The 22,241-nt window shown below is 35.8% G+C and overlaps 1 protein-coding gene across 2 annotated transcripts in view; it reads right to left on the bottom strand.

Moving 5' to 3' along the window:
• Positions 1-6,365: 6,365 nt before the first annotated feature.
• The window catches only part of DCAF17 (DDB1 and CUL4 associated factor 17), a 33,162-nt gene continuing 17,286 nt past the window's right edge, over positions 6,366-22,241 (bottom strand). For both annotated transcript variants that reach the window (XM_090280686.1, XM_090280690.1), the window contains exons 9-14: positions 19,956-20,098; positions 16,540-16,649; positions 11,162-11,249; positions 10,366-10,449; positions 8,362-8,517; positions 6,366-7,634 (exon numbers count right to left, since the gene is read on the bottom strand). In XM_090280686.1, coding sequence (XP_090136812.1) covers positions 7,497-7,634; positions 8,362-8,517; positions 10,366-10,449; positions 11,162-11,249; positions 16,540-16,649; positions 19,956-20,098 — 719 coding nt within the window. In that variant the 3' untranslated portion in view covers positions 6,366-7,496. The remainder of the gene's footprint in view (positions 7,635-8,361; positions 8,518-10,365; positions 10,450-11,161; positions 11,250-16,539; positions 16,650-19,955; positions 20,099-22,241) is intronic.

Raw genomic sequence — 22,241 nt, 5'->3', positions numbered from 1 at the left:
GAGACAAAAAAGTAGAAAAGTATCTTCATGGCTCCAGGACAGTGAAAAGTTTATAGAAGAAGATGTAAATTATAATAACCATAAAAGATTGATCATTTAACCACATTAAAATTAAGAACTTCTGTTCCTCAAAAGACTCCATTATTATTAGATATTATTAGACTTTTATAAAAGGAAAATGATAGAAGGTATTTGCAATACATATAATCAGCAAACCCTAGTAAGCATTACTATTACAAACAGATGAAACAAAGAGCCAAATAGAAAAATGGGTGAGAGACTTTAACAGGTACTATACAAAAGGTGACCTCCAAATGACCAATACAGAGACAAAGGAGCTTACCTTTAGTAATTAGGGAAGTTCAACTTAAAACCATCGATCAGATTGGAAAAAAAATTAAAAGTCTGACAATATTAAGCATTTGAGAGACAATGGAGCAACAGGAACTCTCAGACACTGCTGATGGGGTCATAAAATGGTGTATCTTTATGAAAAATCATGTGGCATCTAATATATGTACGAGAAATACATGCATATGTGCACCAGGATGTTTTATAAAACATTCGCGATAGTATTGTTAATAATTAACTTCAAACTGAAAACAACCCAAATGCCCACCAACTGTAGGATGGATAAATAAATTTGATATAATTGAATATCATACAATAACAAAAATCAACTAAAAGGCAACAAAATGAACAAGTTGGAGATGCATACAAAAATATAAATGAATCTTATACACCTAATGTTAAGTAAAAAAGCAGGATACAAAAGAATATATGCAATGTAATTATAGACTTAAAAAAGAGGCAAAGATAAACCCTTTTGTTTAGAGATGCATACAGAGGTAGCACATTTATAAAGAAAAGCAGGGAAAATAAGTCAGGATAATGTTACATCATGAGGGAGGAACAGAATTGTGATCAGAAAAGCATAACATATAGTTTCTAGGGTGCTGATAATCTATTTCTTGACCTGCGTTATAAGGTTATTTGATACTTTTTTTCTAAGATGAATGTTATATTTCAGTTTAATTTAAAAAAAAAAGAAAACAAAAGACACCATTGCTAAAGTAGACAACCCATAAGAGAGCACCAGGAATGAATGGCAAGTTTGGGAGAAAAATAGAACTTTTCAAGTACAAATGGAAAATTAAGCTAAATTGATCAAATCTGGACTATAAAGCAAATCTCAAATTTCAAAGAATCCTTTAGATATGAAAAGAGCACAAAGGGATATTATAAATAACTTTATTATTATAACTTTAAAATATTAAGTGAAGCCCTAGCAGGTGTGGCTCGGTAGATTGAGCACTGGCCTGAGAACCAAAGGGTTGCTGGTTCAATTCCGAGTCAGGGCACATGCATGGGTTGTGGGCCAGGTCCCCAGTTGGGGGCATGTGAGAGGCATCCACACATTGATATTTCTCTCCCTCTCTTTCTCTCTCCCTAGCCCTCTCTCTAAAAAACTAAATAAATACAATATTAAAAAAAAATTAGGTGAAAGTAAGTTTTCTAGCAGGACCCAATTCTCCAAAACTGACACAAGAAACAATATAATTCAATAACCTTTAAATATATTGAATCTGTAATTTAAAACCTTCTCAATGAAAGGAAGAGTTTGCTTCTATTTCTAGTACTTTCTCTTGGTCATTGGTCATTTTTTTTCTGCTTCTTTACATGTCTAATAATCTTATTATATGACAGACCTTAAATGTAAAAGAAGGCTTCAGCTGATGTCCCCCTTTTCTCAGTTAAGCAGATCAACTGATCACGTCAATCCAAACAGTGATTTGGGTCAGCGCTTTTAATTGAGTCTGTAATGTCTTCATTTTCTCAGACTGAAAACCTGTAATTCTGTCTTTCAGAGGCTTGAACTTAGTTTTTTAACCTCCAACCCCATATCTGTGGGCTAAGTTGTGTACCCCCCAAATGTATATATTGAAGAATAAAGACATATGTTCAAAAAAGTTGTTCAGGAATATTCACAGCAGCTTTATTCATTTTTTTTTTTTAAGTAGAAACAGCCCAGGTGTCCATCAACAAGAAAATGAAAAAAAAAACAAAACTGTGACATATTCATACATAAGAATACTCAGCAAGAAAAATGAACCACAGATACATGCAACATGAACTAATCTCAAAAACATGTTGAGTGAAGGAAGCACTATGCTTTGTATGGTATCGTTTATATCAAGTTTTAGAATAGGCAAATTTGATCTGTGAGGTAACATAATCAGAACAGTAGTCACACCTGATAGGGGCAGTGGGCTTGGGCGGGAAGGGGCATGAAGGAATGTCCTGGGATGATTGCAATGCGCTGAATTTTATAGAGGGGTTGTATTACACAGGTGTATACATTTGCAAAAACTGAGCAAACTTATACTTAACATTTGTGCCCTTCATTGCACATAAGTGTACATCAAACATTTTTAAAACTAGCCCTGGCTGGTGTGGCTCTGTGGATTGAGCACCAGCCTGTTAACCAAAGGGTTGCAAGTTGATTCCCCATCAGGACACATGCCTGGGTAATGAGCCAGGTCCCCGGTTGGGGGCACACGAGAGGCAACCACACATTGGTGTTCCTCTCCCTCTCTTTCTCCCTCCCTTCCCCTCTCTCTAAAAATAAATAAATAAATAAAATCTTTAAAAAATATTTTAAAAAGTGAACAATATTAAACTATTTAATTATACACAGGTTGAAGTATTAGGGAAAAGTATAGCAATGTCTGCAATTTATTTTGAAATGAATTATGAAAGTAACATGAACAGATAAATAATAAAACAATGTCGAGTGAAATGTAGAATACATGTGGTTGGTATTTGGGTATTTACCATAAAATTCTGTCAACTTATAGCAGTATCTTTGAAAATATTCATAATAAAATAATGGAGAAAGCCAACAGTTGGTTTTATCTTTCTATAATACATCCTTTGCCCCAAATAAATTATTTTTTCTATAAGAGATTCTACAGCAACACAGGAACCAAAAATTAGCCACTGAAATTTTCCTGAAATTCTAAAATGTAGATGAGATTTGTAAACATGGCAAGAAAGGTTAAAAAATGTTGAAAGGAAGCCAAGTTACATTAAAAGTAATTACTAATACTGTGTTTGCCACCATAGACAGGATGAGAGCACACTTTTTGTACCTTTTTAAAAAAATGACTTTTTAATATTCTTTTACTTTTTAATTAAATTTTTAAATTAATTTATTTGTTAGTTTTTGTTTATTTACTTTTTTATAACAATAAAAAATAACAATTACCCCCCCAGACTTAAGACCCTTTATAATCTTATAAAGGAGAATGATCGAAGGTCTCGTGCTCCTCTAGCTGCTTCAAGCTGGACATGGTCGTCGTCCAACCTACCCTTGGGTCCAGAAATCCCTAATAAGAGTGGGGGTGTGGAGGGGAGGGTGGCCTTCCCACACGGGGAAGGGTCTTACAGACTCCAGTCAGCTGGCTGTCCCCGGACCACTAAAAAATGACTTTTAACCATTGAATGAAGAATCATCTCCTGTATCATTATATGCGAGATACAGTTTGGCCAACTGTATCTCAGCCAAACTTTGTCCTAAATTTGGATATCCATTCAAGCATCATTAAAACCCACTTATTAAACATTTCCCTATGTACCCAACATTATAATTGTCAGTATGCTACATATGGGATAAAATAACATCCTTTGCCTTTTGAGAGCTTTTCATGAAATTTAGCGTAAGTTTCTGTCAAATAAATCTGGATATTTCCCATCTCTGCACTTGCTGGTTGTGGGACCCTCGGCAAATTAACTTCTGTAATCCTTACTTCCTCATCTGTATAACATAGTTCATCTGTATAATGTAGTTCATACCTCATATGGTTGTTTGGAATGTTGAAACAATGCATTTTACATGTATCACAATGACTGGTAGGTAGAAAACACTCAAATATAATTTAATCATCTTTAAAATAGTATGTACAAGACATAAAACATTCAATTGGTGGGAGAATGTGGAGTACCTTAATTTAACCTTTTGAGTGCCAACATCGCTGTGAGTGACGCTGACGAATTTTCCCAAAAGTGCCAGCATCACTCCCAGCGACTCTTTTTTTCAATGGCTATAAATGTAAATGGAATAATTCATATTTTATGTTTTGTTCACTTTTTTTGTACCTCAGGTTATATATTGATATACTTTTTTCTCATGTTGATCCAAATTTCGAATTATGCATGGCACTCAAAGGATTAAAGAGAACAATATCATCTCCTCAGTAGGTAGTTCAAATACAACTATGGTAAGATTTCTTATTTTCTCCCAGAGTTGTGAGAAATGTGTTAGAAAGTCAAAGTACAATAATCTTGCTGTATTAATATTGTGAGGATACAGAATCTTAGATCAAGGAGTTAAAGAAGAAATACTCCTCTTATCAGCTCAATATCGACCTGCTGAAAGAAGCTACTCTACTTCACCCAGTCTTGCACTAAACACTCAGAAGCGTCACCCCAAGATGTTTTATGCCTGGAGCTAGCACCTGTTAAGTAGGCAGGCACACCGGGAAGGTCTCTAACACAGTAAAGAGGAGAATTAAGGTGGGGCAGGCAGCGATTAACCACAACTTCCCTCCACCCTCAAAAGAAGACAGTCTCATGCCTGGCAGGTGGCAGGATGAGCAGCTGTATGCCACTGAGGGGAGCTGGAAAGCCCCTGCTTTTCTAGGAAGCATTATATTATCTCCTGGTATGTGTGTTATCTGTAAATTTCCCATATTCTTTGCTATCCTCTGTATCTTTTGCCATCTTTTTATCAACCCTCTTGTTAACCACCATGCAGCCCACATTCCCACATAACATTGCAATTGTCTGAGACTTAGTAGCAGTTATCCTTGTCCCTTCAGCTGGGTCACAGCCCTCCCGTTTGTTAGGGGGCCTACAACCCCCTACTGCTTTTCACACTAGGTACTCTTCCTGCCTGGCCCATACGGCATTTAGATCTTACTCTAGTTTATTTTGGCAGTGGAGTTATTAGGAGTTTCTTAGTGGTCAGACCAGATCTAGACTAGAAGCACAGACCCACATACCCCCCATGAAAAGAGCTGACAGGAATCACAGTTCTCAGATGCCTTTCCAAGTAGATGAGTTCCTTTTGAGCATTTCATCAAATGAAGGCAATAAGTTAAAGGAGGAGAAACTCAATAAACCTCTTTTTGAAAAAATACTACTGGATTCCAGTCTTAGGACATCCTTTTCTGAAACATTCTTGGAAACAAAGAGAAGGCTTTATATTTCTGCTTTGAAACCCACACAACACTGGTTTCTTTCTTTTCTCAGGTATTTTAAATATATTCCTTTTTTTTCAAGATTTAAATTAGCTAGGCAGGACCATTTACTTAGTGTCCAATTGGAAGTTTGGGGTTATATCCAGCATATTGAAACTATTCAACTGCTTTGTAATCACATCATGTCTCTAAAATGCTCTGAAAGCTTCAAATACTGAATTAAATAGTACTATTAAGTATGCATAAAACAAGAATGAATTCTTCAATTAGTGGCTATAAAAGTATTCAAATTTAATATATGAGGATAGTTTTATCATCTTGCTCATGAGGTAATCACTGGTTATAACACACAGGATCAGATTCAGAAAGATTATATTTTTAGCCCACATAAATGTTTTTCCTTATTCTAAAATGTTACCAATCTTCTTTTTTGTTGCACAAAAGATGGTTTTAGGTTTGTTCCTTTTATTTCATTTAAATTTATGGACTCTGCTACTAATTTCCTGACTTTTATTTCTTTTTTTTTTTTTTTTTTGAAGATTTTGTTTATTTTTAGAGAGAGATGAAGGGAGGTAGAAAGAGAGGGAGAGAAACATTGATGTGTGAGAGATACATCGATTGGTTGCCTCTCACACGCCCCCAACTGGGGACCTGGCTCGCAACCCAGGCATGGGTGACCCTCCAGTTCGCAGGCTAGCACTCAATCCACTGAGCCACACCAGCCAGAAATAATTTCTTGACTTTTAGAATAGCTAATACCTGTCTCTCCTCAGCCCTGTTGATTATCATATAATAAGCTTGAAATTTATCCACAAACTTCAAGGGCAGAATAGGGCAGAATTCACATGAGTTTTAACATGAGATCAAACCAAAAATAAAGGATTTTTGTGTAAATCATCAAAGCTAAAATCCCTTATTTTAACCTTAAATTTGAATGAACAATGATTTTTACTGCTGTTTTCTCCCCTTCTATTTTTACTAGTTATTCTTTTGAGGCTGACTCAGAGAAATGTGCTGAACATGTGTGTTGCAAGCAATTGGATTTCTCAAACAGAAAGCACAAAGAAATGAAATATTTTCTCCTTCTACTTAAGTTGCCTTTTTTTTTTTAAGAATCTCTATACTACTCTCCACAGTGGCTGCACTAATTTGCAGTCCTACCAAGAGTGCACACATGTTTCCTTTTCTCTACATCCTCACATGTTATTTATTAACTTTTTAAAATTTATTTATTGTTTTTCTATTACAGACTTAGGTTGCTTTTATTTAACATTCTGAAGAATGATTATCCGAGCTCAAGGACCATATTTAGATCAGTTCTAACAAAGAAAAAAAAACATACTCATTGCACAACTTGGATAAAGGCACAAGTTTTTTCTAGATAAGCAGTTAGTTCCCAAACTTACTCCTGGAACTAACCACTCTTCTACAGGGAGTAGAACTGATGTGGCCTAGAATACTTTTATCTTATTGTACAGGTTTGAAAATATTGCCTAAGCACAATTGGAAGACACCCCAAATAAACAGAATGGTGAAATGAGTACAACATTCTTAATGATTAAGACCTAAAGAAGCTACATATTGGAAAAAATTTCAGTTAAAGTTTGCTTGGAATCTTTTACATTAGTCTATGATAGAAACACAAATAATCGATGGAAACATCAAGCCAAGAGAATAAAACCATGGAAGAAAAAATAATCTGTACAAATACAAATACAAAACACAGATACATATATAAGATTAAAAAAAACTGTGATGACACATTTTTGGTTCAAAAGTATGCTTTCGCATTACAGATCTCATTTCTCATCCTTAAGCAAAGTTTGGTATAGAGGAGACAGGACTTCTTTCTTTGTCTTTTGTATCTCTTTTTGTCTTTTCCTCCTAGTCTTAACAATCACAATTCCATACTATCCTTTAAGAGCCATATTAGACCCTGAATGAAATACATTTTATATTTATATCACCACCTAACTAAAAGCTCTAGAATGCTAGACTTCTTGGGAGAGCATTCTAAAAATCCTTTACTTAAAATGAAGTTCTCCTCACCTTGTATGGTAAGAGTTTAAAAAAGAAGTTACAGTCATCTGAAGACATTACAAGATCTTTTCTGGAAAATATTGAAGAACTTGATACACAAATAATAAAAAGGAGGACTGAACACAGTTGCTGGGGTGTTTGTCTAGAAGTCTCATATGTTACGTCTCAAAATTTAAAATTATCTCACTCTTTTTCTCAACTTCTGTTTGTCGTTTCTTCTTCTTCCCCAGGGTCGCATACCATCTGGTAAACATAGCAGCTGAAGACTCTGCTGGGTTTCTGTTCTATGTGCAGTACCAAGTCTCTGTCAAAATAAACTTCATGGCTATATGTCTGCAATGAAAACACAGTCAAATGGAAGCTGTTCATATAACTACATTCACTACTGTGTCACTAAAATGTCACAGCACCCATGCTAGGGATCTTCAAATATACACTTGGAGGCAAAATAGTTGTGAGAAATGGTTTATTTTTCATTAACTGTGGCTATGCAGATTACTTACGAGAAAAGCATGACACAAAATGCTGAGAATGAAAAGAGCCCTGGACTTAGGGGTCTGAACACCCAGATTCTATTGCCAACACTGCAGCTATTTTACCATGTGACAGTGGGTAAGTTGCTAAATCTCTCAGATTTTCCACTGCTAAAACAAGAATTGGATAAAATAATGCCTTGAAACCCTACATGCTTAGATATAACTTCTATTAAGTAACTGTGGGGATTCAACACAGTAAGTAAACCTTTGTTTTTTAAAATATTACCAAACTTTTAACATGAGAGAAAACCAAAGACTATGGTAAGAAAATAAACAGTATGTCTCAGGAATAAAAACATAAGGCTTTATCTTTAAGGCCACTGGTAAGGCAACATCCTTAGTCCCTAGAGAAGGAAGCCTTAGGAAGCACTTGTTTTGTCTTGCATGTAGTCCAATAACCTCTTTCATGTGGCCACTAGTCTAGGTGAGCTTGGACTGATACATACACAGTAACACAGCTGTTTCAATAAACGCCACCAATAAAGAGAACTCTTACAACTTAGTATTCCATGACCTCTACTCACCACATCCCATGACTCCACTAGTGGAATGCTTTTAAGCAAAGTTCCATATTCATTACAGTGGAAATCCAAGTGAGCTTTTCCTTCAGCATCTATTTGAGTAACAGCTACCACAGAAAGTAAATCCAATTCATCTTCATAGTCCACAATTTTGAAAGTCTTGGGGAATATAGATGGGTAAGACAGAGGAAAAGAGCGACAGATCCAGTTACTCAGATAATCTCTACATTTGTACTCTAACTATCCTATTACTTATGAAAATATGTAGAAAAAAGGAATGAATGGGTAGGAACATACAGAGAAATGTGTCTCTACTCATATGCCTAAAACATCAGTCTCAGGATTTTCAAGACTTAAGCAGTATCCTACAGCTTTTGAAAAACATAACCAAGTCTATGTATGGTCAGCCAAACTATAACTGAAATTTATTATGACAGCAAAAAAGAGCTTCTCCAAATTCAAAAGAGGTATTCAAGTGCTGTCTCTGATGTGTGTGCTCACTGGTTCCCAGATACCTGAAGACTGCTCAGTATGCTAGGAAGGTTCGTACGACAGAAAAAAGGTCGTTCTAAGAAGAACTGACAACCTATCATACACTATTTATGACTCTATTTGCCATCTTTTTTTTTTTTTTAACCCTTCTTGGTTCCCCAAAGCAAAAAACTGCTGCTTATACTTGAGGGGGAATATTAAGTACTGAAATCTATGCCACAAACAGGAGTGACAGAAGAGATGTTAGTTAGATTAATGATGGTAAAGACTTAAGGGAGAAAAACCTAACTCCAGAACCCTAACTCCAGAAACCTGGGGCTCCAAAGCCTCATGGGAACCCCTATAGAGAAGCACATCCTACAGATACAGCAAAATTTCTCTTAATCGCTGCATACCAACCCTTCATGTACATTTGGTCAAAATGATTTTTAATCCATTTATATTTTCTGCCTTTACCACCTATGATATAAAAATTTACATAGATTTATTACATGTGGTTCTTTTTCATTTATGTTTTTGCCTTAACCTAAACTTGGTCAACCTTCAAAGGGAAATTTCTTGTATGAGTGTCAGTGTTTTTATAGATTTTACCCACAACCCCTTTCAACTTTTCTTTTACAGGCTAAAAGTTTTTGTTTTCTCATTTCAAAATGTAGAATCTCTCTTTCTCTTTGCTACTACCTTCTTCTCCCTTAATTTTTCTTGCAACCTTTTGGTAATTTTAGTATGTCTTTCTTGAGTATAGTTTTATATACAGGGTAGGGAGCTTTCTGCTTTGTTCTCAACGGATTTCTGTGATTCATAAATATACATATTTTCTTTTTTTGACAGCCACATATGAGGTCACCTCCAACCTATTTTTTTAATTTTTCAAAAACTATCCTCAGAAGGCTACTCTAATATCTCTACCTAGAAAGAGTCACACAAACAATATGGTTTTACCATCTAAATAGATTTAGTACTTATGCAATGGTTATAAATCTGAAGCATAATAACTGGCGATTGATTTCAAAAGTCCTTCCAATGCCTCTTTTAAAACAAAAGGATAAAAATGTATTAGCTCAGTGACTAGTAATGTCAAGTTGAGGCCAGAGGCTGAACTGATTTACTATACCTTCCTGCCCTCCTCCCCTAGCCTGCGACCATTAACAAGCATATCCGTGAATAGTAGATGAAAAATAAGGCAAAAGCCAGTCATTAGGATATAACTCAAGAGCTTTATATTAAGAAATTTCCCTAGAAAGTGTGCACACTAACAAAACAAAACAATAAGCTAATGGTGTTTTCAAATTATTTCAGTCCTATGAACCTTTCTGCAAATAAAATCTTATGAGTAACTCTAATCTGAAGAAAGAGGATACCGGGGGTAGACTGGTTGAAATAGTATGCACAATCCTACTGACCAAGCCTGCATGGAGCTCACTCCCTACCTGTACCCAGTCTGGGAAGCATAATTTAAAAGCCACAGGGCAAGTACACACTAGTTTGGTTTACTATCTCTGGCTAAAGTAATACCTCTTGTTCTGGGTCGTCATCCAGAAGATTAAATTTCTTTTTTACCACCCGTCCAGAAGCAGTAACAGTGGGCAAGTTTTCATCCTATCATACGGAGAGAAATAAAAAGATATGACAAGTCCTATTATATGCAGTCAATTGCAAAATCATATTAGCAAATTTGGTAAAATTAACCAATGCTTCTCCAACATCCACAATTCTTTTTCTCAACTGATAAAATTCTGAATCAGATTTATGATCTTCCAATAAATAAAAATACTTGTTACAGTAGTTTTTAATGGATAAAATACAAAAATAGGCAAAAATAAACACAAAGTTTACAGATTTGCTACTTCATTAACCCTTCTGATTCTGCTTTAGTATTGTACAGCAAATAGAGTGACTATGCACTGGAAATTTCCTCCTACATGATTTTCTTCACATTCTTAATTTATATGCTAAAGAAAAAAGACTATCTAGAGTTAAGTCATGATATGTGATTTTTAAAGATTTATATCTTTCACAATTTACTCTAAGTTTGCACAATTAAGCAAACCCAAAGGTCAATAATTCATCAGTAAAACCTTAAAGAGAAACCCAGAAAGGAAATAGAAATAAGCAAAGTAAAAACTCAATATAGCCAACTCTCTTCAAATCTCCCATGTACATGGGGCTAAGACCAACTACCCATGTACAGACTTTTATAGGATTGTGCTGTTCCTTTCGGCCACACTAAAATGCAAACACATTTGCATTGTCATATTCTTATATATCATAGAAAGACAGTGATATACAAAGGATTTTAAAATATCCTTACTTTGTTCTCCCTGTTGGCCAAAATGACAAAATCTTCAGAGATCTGATGCTGGGCGCTATTATTTTCTACTTCATTTAGCTTTAAAACTCTGAAAAGGGAAAAAGGATTCTAAGAACCGAAGGACTTCAATGCACCATCAAAATGCCAAAGTTGAACTACTGAAATGAAACTCAACAAATGAAAATTATAGTAACAGTACTGATTTAGTTCTCTCCTTCTGATTGGTCTGAAATATTAATGTCTAATCACTTAAGTGTCCATAAACTCCTTCAAATTCAAAGATTTTGTTAGAAAAATGTAGGATCTGTGACCACAGGTGCCACTGAGGTAGGTAATGAAGTAGCGTGCTCAAGCTTAATCCATCTTCCAAACTGGCTTAACGAAAGTAACTTAAATAACCTCATCTCTGCCATCCTGTAACAGTCTTTAACATTTCAGCTTACATTTCAATGTATAACATTTCAATGTATACACGGCCTACATGTAAGGTTGTTTTCTTGGGAGGGCAGTGTGTGGCCTTTAAATTGAAATATATTTTTGTTTACATTACTTTAACAATGGCCTTATAGTAGAGGCATACCTCGTTTTATTGCTCTTCACTTTACTGTGCTTCACAGATGTGCATTTTTTATAAACTGAAGGCAAGACACTCTACCAGCAAAAAGATTAAGGCTCAATTTATTGCAATACTTGCGTTATTGCTGTGGTCTGGAACCAAACATGCAATCTCTTTGAAGTATGCCTGTAAATATTTGCACTTTTATTTCTGAAGATAAAACAAGATATCAATGAACAACACTTGGAGTTAACTGTAAGGCAGACTGGATTACCAACTAAGCCTAACCTAACAGTTTCCATGATAGAGAAATATTACATGATAGAGCAACTGACTTATACTTTTCTTTTTCTGAGGATTTTTTTCTATAGATTTAGGTTTTCTGAGTGAAAATGGTTTCCTGAATCAAGAAAAAATAAAATAATTTGTTCACTACCTACTAACAAGCTTCAAAAGCACAATGTTCTCAAAGCTTAAAGTCTCAAATGCAGGCAGAGGGAACAGCAGGGAGAAGCAGCTACTGTGGCCAGGAAGAGCCAGAGGACTTAGAGTTTGCCAGAGACAAAGAAATCAGATTAATTTTAAAACACTCAATTAGTTATCTTAACTAGTGACAATATTTTAAAATGCCTATCTTTTACAACATGGCAAAAGGGCACACACTCTTTGTGGACTTTACTTTTTTAAATTCAAACTAATATTAAAAGATGGGTGGTAACAAATATTAAAAGTAAGGTTTACTAAAGCTGAACCATAGCTTTCAGACATTTCGTAAAAGTTCATAATCTTATTTCGTTAAGTCCTGTCATCCTCCTTATACTCAATCCAGGGAAGTAAACTAATTAATAGGAAGCATAAGGAATAAAGAAGGCAAACAGTGCCCTTCTTATTCAACAAACACTTACTGAGCACCTGGTCTGTGCTCAGCACTGTGCTCAGTGCTGGGATTATAAGTGTCAAAAAACCAGACTCTTTCCCTTATGGAGCTCATGATTCCAAAGCTAGATAATTAAATATATATTCACACAAATAATAAGTTAAAATTTCTGTAAGTGATATAGAGGGAGATTACACAGTGGGTGCAATTAAAATATGATGGGGTAGCTAATCAAAAAGGGGTATTGGAAAGGACTCTTTAAGCTGGGGCATTTAAAAAGGGACATTTAAACTGAGGCATTAAATATGAATAGAAATTAGGTAGAATAGATAAGGGAAAAAGACTCCTAACAGAGGGAAGAGGTCCTCAGCTTTCCAGAAAGAGAGCATGACGGAAGTAAACTGAGTTGGAGGGAGGCTCTTTCAGACCATGCCAAGAGCAATATGAAGCCTTAAAAAGGTTAAAGCAGAATTCACATGGTTAGGCTTTTGTGTTTGTTAACATTTGTAAAACTCATTCTTAGCTGCTGAGAAAAAAAAAACAGACTTAAAGAGTGTAAAAGTGGATTTTTGGAGTACACTATTAAATTGCTATAGTCCAGGCTAGTGATGATAATAGTCTGACCAAGGTGGTGACAGTGGCCAAGGACAGAAAGAGGCAGATTTAAGAAATATTTAATAGCAAAATAAAGTGCATTGACAGGATATATGGTATGTATGTATGTATGTATGTATGTATGTATGTGTGTGTGTGTGTGTGTGTGTGAGAGAGAGAGAGAAAGAGAGAGAGAGAGACAGAGAGAGAGAGAGACAGAGAGAGGAAATAAGCTCATGAATGTTTAAGTATACAAAGACTGATGAAAGACAAGAAGATAAGAAAGTGCCAAGAACGATTCCAGACTTCCAGTCAAGATGGAGGCGCAGGTAAGACATGCTTTGCTTCTTTGCGCAACCACAGAAAGAATTACAACTATTTCTCAAAACAAATAACAACTAGAACCATCAGAAAACCAAGCTGTAAGGAAGTCCAATAACCAAAGATTTAAAGAAGCCACATTCATTCAGATGGGTAGGAGGGGAAGAGATGCAGAGATGGGTAGAGAGGTGTGGAGATGCCATGTGGTGCAGAGAGATGGCAGTTTTGCAGAACGGGTGGTCCCACATTCATGCATGGTGGATAAAAATCAGGAGGGATACCTTGGGAGCAAGTGATCCCAGCCCCAGACTGCACAGCTCAGGGTGCCAGTGCTGGGAAAATAAATCCCCTAACTTCTAGCTGTAAAAACCAGTGGGTGTTGGGGCAGCAGAATAAACTGCCGGATTTTCAGGAGAGTTCATTTAAAGGGTCTGCACAGACGAGAACAGAAACAAACCCACCCACTCTGGGAATCACCACCAGGGCAACAGCTGAAAGGGCGCCAGTCACATACGGGAAGTGGGCAAAGTGACTAGAAATGGTGTGAGTGCCAGTCAAACCTCCAGAAGCCAGGCAGCAGCATTGTCCCCTCTCTGAGTCCTCCCCCCAACACAGAGCCACAAAGCTATAAAGTGGGTTGCCCCACCCTGGCAATTACCTAAGGCTCCACTCCACAAAATTTACAGGTGCCTTTTACAGGGAGTCAAAGCAGCTCTACCTAATACACAGAAACAAACACAGGGAGGCTGCCAAATTGAGGAGACAAAGAAATATGGCCCAAATGAAAGAACAGAACAAAACCCCAGAAAAATAACTAAATGAAACAGAGATGATCAATCTATCAAATGCAGAGTTCAAACCACTGGTGATAAGGATGCTCAAAGAACTCACTGAATATGGCAAAAACATATGTGAAAAAATGAAGATTACACTAAATGAAATAAAGAAAAATCTACAGAGAACCAACATTTGCAGAGCATAAAGCCAAGAATCAAACCAACAATTTGGAACACAAGGAAGGAAAAAACATTCAATCAGAACAGCAGGAAGAAAAAAGAATCCAAAAAATGAGGAGAGGCTTAGGAACCTCTGGGACAACTTTAAACATGCTAACATCTGAATCACAGGGGTGCCAGGAGAAGAGGAAGAGCAAGAAATGGAAAACTTATTTGAGAAAATAATGAAAGAAAATGTCCTTAATTTGGTGAAAGAAAGACATACAAGTCCAGGAGGCACAGAGTCCCTAACAAGTTGGACCCAAAGAGGACCACACCAAGACACATCATAATTAAAATTCCAAAGGTTAAAGATAAAGAGAATCTTAAAAGCGGCAAGAGAAAAGCAGAGTTACCTACAAAGGAGTTGTCATAAGACTATCAGCTGATTTCTCAAAAGAAACTTTGCAGGCTAGAAGGGACTAGCAAGAAGTATTCAAAGTGATACAATCTAAGACCTACAACCAAGATTACTCTATCCAGAAAAGCTATCATTTAGAATGGAAGGACAGATAAAGTGCTTTCCAGATAAGGTAAAGCTAAAGGAGTTCATCAACACCAAGCCATTATTACATGAAGTGTTAAAGAGATTTATTTAAGAAAAAGAAGACTGAAACTACGAACATTAAAATGAAAACAAAACACAGTTAGCAACAATTGAATCTAAAAATAAATAAATAAATAAATACAGAATCCAACTAAGCAAACCAGAATGGGAACAGAATCATAGGTATGGGGATCATTTGGAGGGTTATCCGTTGGGAGGGGGTAGGGGGAGAAATGGGGAAATGGTGCAGGGATTAAGAAGCATAATTGGTTGGTACAAAGTAGACAGGGGAAAGTTAAGAATAATATAGGAAAGGGTGAAGCCAAAGAACTTATATGCATGACCCATGGACATGAACTAAGGAGGGTGGGATTGCTGGAGTAGTACTGGGGAGTACTGGGTGGAGGGGCGCAAAGGGAAAAAAAATTGGGACTACTGTAACAACATAATCAATAAAATATACTTTAAAAAAAAGGGCAACAAATTCACAACTATCAACAACTGACTTGAAAAAAACAAACTAAGCAAACAACCAAAATAGGAACAGAATCATAGATATGGAGATCACTTGGAGAGTGATTAAGAGACTAAGAATGCCGAAATTAAGAAGAATAACTGGTAGGTACAAAATAAGACAGAGGCATGTCAAGAATAGTATATAAATTAGAAATGCCAAAGAACTTATATACCCCACCCATGGACATGAACTGGGCAGGGATTGCTGGAGGGAAGGGGGATACTGGGTGGAAGGTGGCAAGGGAGGAAAAATTGGGACAACTGTAATAGCATAATCAATAAAATATATTTAGAAAAGAAGATTCCATATTTAGAATATTGTCTTAGAGGAGAGATTTGGGCTAGGATAAAAATTTTTTAGTTTTGTATACATGATGTTTGAAGCCAAGAGAATACAGAATCCTGGAGAAAAAAACTGAGAGAAGAAGACAAGGTCCAAGTCCCAAGGACACGTGGCAATTCAAGTCTGAGTAGAAGAAGCACATGAGAGTATGCTAAGAACAAATCACAGAAAGAGGAAAACACTTGGGAAAACTCATGTCAGAGAAGCCAAATGAATACTGTTTCTAGGAAGGAGAAGATAACTCTTGGAAGATGTGACTAAACAAAGAAAAACAAGGTTGACTTCAAACACTGCTACTTCTGTGGTAAGGCAGTCATTTAGAACAAAGGCAAATCATCTTTGTTGTTATTAAACCTGGAGAACTAAGACCTGATGAGGACAGCTAATGTGTCATCTTCTTTCACTTATATATCATCCATGAAAGAACTTACTCAGATTGAAGATTTACAGACATTAATGATGAGGCTAACAAACAGAAAAAAATATCTAGAGATCAGTCCCTGAAAAAGCACACTACAAGGAGCTAATTACTTCCATAATTGGCTCAATAGTTAGCTGGCAAAAAAAGATGCCAATAAATGCTACCAAAAGCTGCTTTTCATTTTAAAGTAAGTAATGAAAATACTCACTTGACTTGATTTGGGCCAACATGTATTATTCTACCAGAAGCATCAGGATGAAAATAAATCCAGTCAGATTCTAGAGAACAACAATCCATTTCTTGAATCCCATTTTTCGCCTGAAGTTGGAAAAAAATATTGAAAATGAAGATTAAAAGAAAGTAAAATATTTTTTTCAAATCTAACAGCAGTGACACATCAGTTAAGTCAAAGGTCAGGGAAGAGAAAATGTTAATCAGTTAAACTGGAATGTTTATGAAGGCTGATATAGGATGCTCAAACTTGAGAAATCTAGAACATTTAAATGCAGAAGTTTCAAAGACTTACCCTGTACCATACATGATACCTCACAAATGATAACTTAGTCACCATATCTCAAACATGATTTGTGTCAGGCACTGCATTAGATGTTTTACAGTCATTACTTCATTTGATCTTAACAACATTCAAAGCATAGACTGTTATCTCCACTTTATGGATGAGAGAAAAGGAGTATAAATCATTTGCTCAATGTTTTGCACCTACTACTCAACAGCGGATCTGACTCCAAAGTCCACGGACTTTCAATTATATAACCCTGCCACAATTACTATGCTCATGCAGTCCCCTACAACTTCTTCCTCACTTCCCCATTCCTAACAAACTGTCACTCAGAGGAGTGGGTGGCATGAAAATAAAACATGTAATCAAAACTAAAATCTCAGGCACAGATCATATGATCTCCTTGGATAAATCAGATATTAAACTCTATTGCTGATGAAATGGGTCAACACTGCTTAGCCTTTAAGGCAAGTAGAAAGATATATTCCACAGTAATATATTTAGACAATGAAATAAAGATACAGATACCTGCATGATATACAATCACATATGTACATAAATGTTTACCTTATACACAGGAGCACTAGAAACTAATACCAACATGAATATGTAAACTTTACTAGCTTAATCCAAGTCATCTAAATTATTTAATTTCTCCAATTTAAAGTGAAATGATACCATCTTTTCTATTTGGTACTCATAAAAGTTTTTGAAATATTAATGTATTTATTCCATCAGCATATATTGAGAGCACACTATGTTTCAGGTATCACACTAGGCATTTGTGCCTGACATGAATTTAACATAATCCTTGCCATCAAGAAGCTCATAATCAAGAGGGCAAGGCAGAAAATAAACAGACAATAACAAGGCAGTGTAGGAAACAAAGTGACCAAGCCATGCACAGGATGTTATCAAGCCTCCAATACAGGTCAGCAGAATTTCAGGAAGAAAAAAGGCTTAAGTGAGCCTTCAAGGATGAACAGAAAAGGGGTAGAAAGAAGAGACAGCAAAGTCAAAAGCACAGAAGTCTTACTCTATAGAGCATGCATGTATATAAACACAAGTGGCTGCCAAAATTAAATTGAAACATGTAGTGTCCAGCCATGAGACTGAAGAAGTAGGCTGTAGCTACATCACAAGTGCTTTATATGCTGTGCTTTTTAAAATTTTGAATTTAACATATGTTATGTACCAAACTAAAGAATGAGTTTTAATTTTTCAGAATTTAATAAATATTCTAATAGGAATGATGGAATTATTACATTTTAAAAGAAAATCAATGCAATTAAATACCTTAGTTGCAGCCATTGAAATGAATGTGCCCATGATGGCACTGGCTTCAGATGCTCCTTTAATATAAAACATGAACATACTATACATGTCTTTCTTTAGGAGACTATTCTCTTTATTATAATATCTATAACACAAAAGAAACATCACTACTCTGTGTTAAACACTAAGCAGCATTATTACCAACTTACTGTAGTTTTTATTTGTTCAAATGCTAGATTTTAAAGCTCAGTTAGAGAAGGCTATGAAACATTTTTTGAATTCTTCAGTTTGGATGCAAGCGTTTTGGGGTTACCTACCCTCCTCACTGACAGGTGAGGAGGTGATGGGCAGATGTCACTGTAATAAAGCTCTCTGGCACAAGGATTGAAATTTCCCCTGGATTTGGCAATTGTTTATGAATAGGTTGAAATACAGATTTGACTAAATATTATAATCATAATCAGTTATTATAGAAGGAGAGTACTTGACAGGCATGCTTGATATGGATGTTGAAGGCCATTTTATACACACACAGATAACAGGATATGTATTATCAGTTCTTATATAAGAATATGTACTGAATACCCAGAGTATAAACTGTGTGAGGTTTGACTGCAAGGAAAAGTTAAGTAAAAAAAGAAATGGAGGTCCTGTTGGCTGAAGGGTGTCCTCTGGCTGAGAGGTGAGCAATCAAACCGGAACCATCATGGCAGGAAACTGCCCCTTAAGAGTCTGCTGTACAAGAGGGTATCACTGGGCTGGGCCAAACAGGAGCTGCCATATGAAATGAAAAGTCATTCGGGAACAATGTTCTTATAAAAAGAAAACAAGAACACTACAGAGTGTTCCTTGGTGGCCACATTAAGTGAAATAGATAAATGAACCCAAGGTTGTACTGATCTTCAGCATGGTAAAAGATGAACTGTGACTTTAAAAGCCAATGGGTCCAATAGGGACTGAGCAAAATCCTGGAAGATATGGGTGTGGAATAAGGTGAGTATACCTCAGAAATGTAAGTTAATTTGATACATCGAGAGGTTCCAGAAATAAATAAAACTGAATCAGCAATATGGAACAAAGATGGAACCCCTTTGTGCACTCACTCTTGTGCACTTACCTCAATCACTGTACTTAACGGACAGCATCTATTCATAATTTATCTACAGATTTGCTTTCTTTTGAGTGTAAGCAACTTAAGGGAAGGAAGTGTATCCTGGCCATGTCTGGTGCACAGTAGACCCTAAATAATGTTTATTAAATGATAAGTCAATGCTAAATCACTTTTTAAATAAAGAAAAATTGATTTAATGGGTAGAAATGTCCATTGTCTTACCATGTACTATTTCTTCCTATTTCACCATAAATAACTTAAGAATACCCTTGAAAGTTCACAGTGTTTCATGGTTTACATTGTGAATATCAGAGCTCTATTTGGTTCTGTTCTGGAAAGCAAATAGCAACAAATAATGAAAAAGCAGAACCAACAATATATTCCACCAGCAATTTCAGAGGCAGCCTGAACATATTTCATCAATGATTCCCATCATGAAGCTTCAGAGATGTTTTACATGGGATCACTTGCTGGGAGACTGGTTAAGAAAAAACACCTAAGTAATCTCTGGTGCCCTAAAAATTTTCAAATACTAATGTTTAAATTCTAGGTAGCACAAGCCTTTGCTACATTCTTTGTACTCTTCTGTACTATACATTAATCACAAATTAATACAAACAAAAAAGTAACTCTTAGGAACATGAACCTATTAGAGAAGTGGAGAAGCAAGAATTTGATACTAATTTGCTACTAAAAGGTCTGATCACTTATGATTTACCAAGGAATTGTCTTTAAGGGCACAAATATGGAAAACTCCTTTCTGTTTCTTCTTATTAGGTGTGATGATGTAGTGCCAAGGGTGGCCTCCAATCTGAAAGGCATTCTCCAGGGAGGATACCTCAAAGAGCAGTGGTGGCATGTCTGCAGAGACGGGCAAAGGAATTTATTAGCATTCTCTGTTCTGGTAGCCTTGGAACATTGATTAACTGAGTTCAACTTTTCTTTGCATGCATCATCTATGAGTTTCCATTAATGAAAAATTACTGTGTTCAAGGAGATAAAATACAATCAGGAAAGACGATTATTGCTAAGAAAAGAGAAAGCTGGTAGGAATAAAATTGTAGACTGTGAGTCAACTTTCTAGACAACTGTTTTCACATATGTGTGACCTGTAGCTAACTGGAGATAAAAAGTGGGCTGAAGGTGCTTATGGTGGCAAAAATGACAAAGTACACCCAATAAAAACAGCTGCCATTTACTATGTGTCTGCTGTGTACATACGAGACTGGGTTAGATACTGTTTCCAACTCTCTAACAATCCTAAAAGGTAATTAGGTCTAATAATTCCTTCAAATATGAGGAAGATATTTTCTGTAATCTAAACTAACAGGTTACATTTATCAAACTTTGTAAGAGCAGTCTTGCTTAGGATTTAGATGTGATATTAGACACAGTAAATGTAACCAGTTGGGATAGGCTCTGTCACAACGGAAGCTTTTTTAAAGGGATAGCCAGTACTACTATGTCATCATCGACAAGTTAACTTTAAGGTAGTCACTGTCTTTTGGAGATTGACATCATATAAGAATTATAGGCACAGTTTGTTTTATTGTGCATTGCTTTATTGGGCTTTACAAGTGCTGCATTTTTTTTTACAAAGTTAAGGCAAGACCCTCCACTAGCAAAAAGATTTTGGCTTGCTTTATTGTGACACTTGCTTTGATGTGGTGGTCTGCAACCGAACTCACAGTATCTCTGAGGTATGCCTAAACTTGCTTTACTGTGATGGTCTAGAAACAAATCCTCAATATCTCCAAGGTATGCTCATTAACTATTGGTGTTAGTCTTCTTTGATGACAATTAATTTTAGGTAGACTATACCAGACTTACTCTTACAGAAGTACATAAGCAAAGGGTACAGCAGCTTTAGAAGATCAGAATTCCTTTTGGGCAGCCTTCCGAAAACAGCACATGGTCTGTCTGGGCAGGTGGCTAATCTTTGTTTACCTCTTTACTTAAGAGTTTAATCTTTGGTTTATGAGGCCATCATTGTCAGTAAAAGGGCTCAGGGAGACCATTTACTTGAGTCATATTATTATAGAAATGTGTGCTTTATTAGGCCTCTTCATAAGCACAATTTACTACTTAGTATTATATATACAAAAAAAACCCCAACAAATAATGAAAAGTGAATTCACAAACTGACAATCTTAGGAGAAAGAAAAGATAGGCATAAACATATCAAATATATTTAAAGTATTTTTTAACCTTTTAAAGGTAATATTCTTAATATATAAAGAGGTCTTTTTAAGTAATAAGAAACATATGAGTACCTCAATAGAAAAATGGACAAATGGCATAAATAAGTAAATTATGAAAGAAATATAAACATCATATGCAATAATATAGTGGCTACCAAATGATAATGGATGAGGAAAAGAGGAGTTATAAAAAGAAAAAATATAATTAATATTTTGAATTTTGGATTAAAATTTTAAGTAGATATATGGACATAGACATGGGATTGACTGGCGGGGGTCGGGGGGTTTGGGCAGGGCAGAGGAGACCAGTGGGGAAAAATTGGGACAACTGTAATAGAACAACAATAAAAAAAGAAAAAGAAGAAATTAAAGTAATAGAAGTACTAGTAAAAAGAAATAAATAAAAAAGGCTTCAAATTTTTAAAAAATCAATGCAAAAAGATGTATTTAAAAAAAAAATTTTTTTTCCCCAGCAGTTGCTAAAAATGGCCCAAAAGTAGCAGCAAGACTGCTCACCACAACCTTGATGGGTCCCTGCTAACCCCAAGAGCCCAAATTTTGGCCTCTAATACTATTCTCAATTTTTTAAAAATGTCCTAGAAGTTCTCAAGGGAGTAGTTAATTCCATGTCTTGTGGTGTGGAAATTTTAGGAGAGTGTAAAACCATCCAGTTGCCACTATAAAGGATATTTACAGGAATGTCTGGGTGGTGTTAAAAGAATAAGAGGGACTCCTACTGGCTAGACTGTAAAAAGAGACATTGAAAATAAAATAATATGCCCTGGCTGGTATGGCTCAGTGGA

The sequence above is a fragment of the Furipterus horrens genome, unplaced genomic scaffold, assembly GCF_987537825.1.
Source record: "Furipterus horrens unplaced genomic scaffold, mFurHor1.1.pri manual_scaffold_1, whole genome shotgun sequence".
Lineage (NCBI taxonomy): Eukaryota > Metazoa > Chordata > Mammalia > Chiroptera > Furipteridae > Furipterus > Furipterus horrens.
The sequence above is the reverse complement of the archived record's forward strand: the minus strand, read 5'-3'. Positions and strand labels throughout refer to the sequence as shown.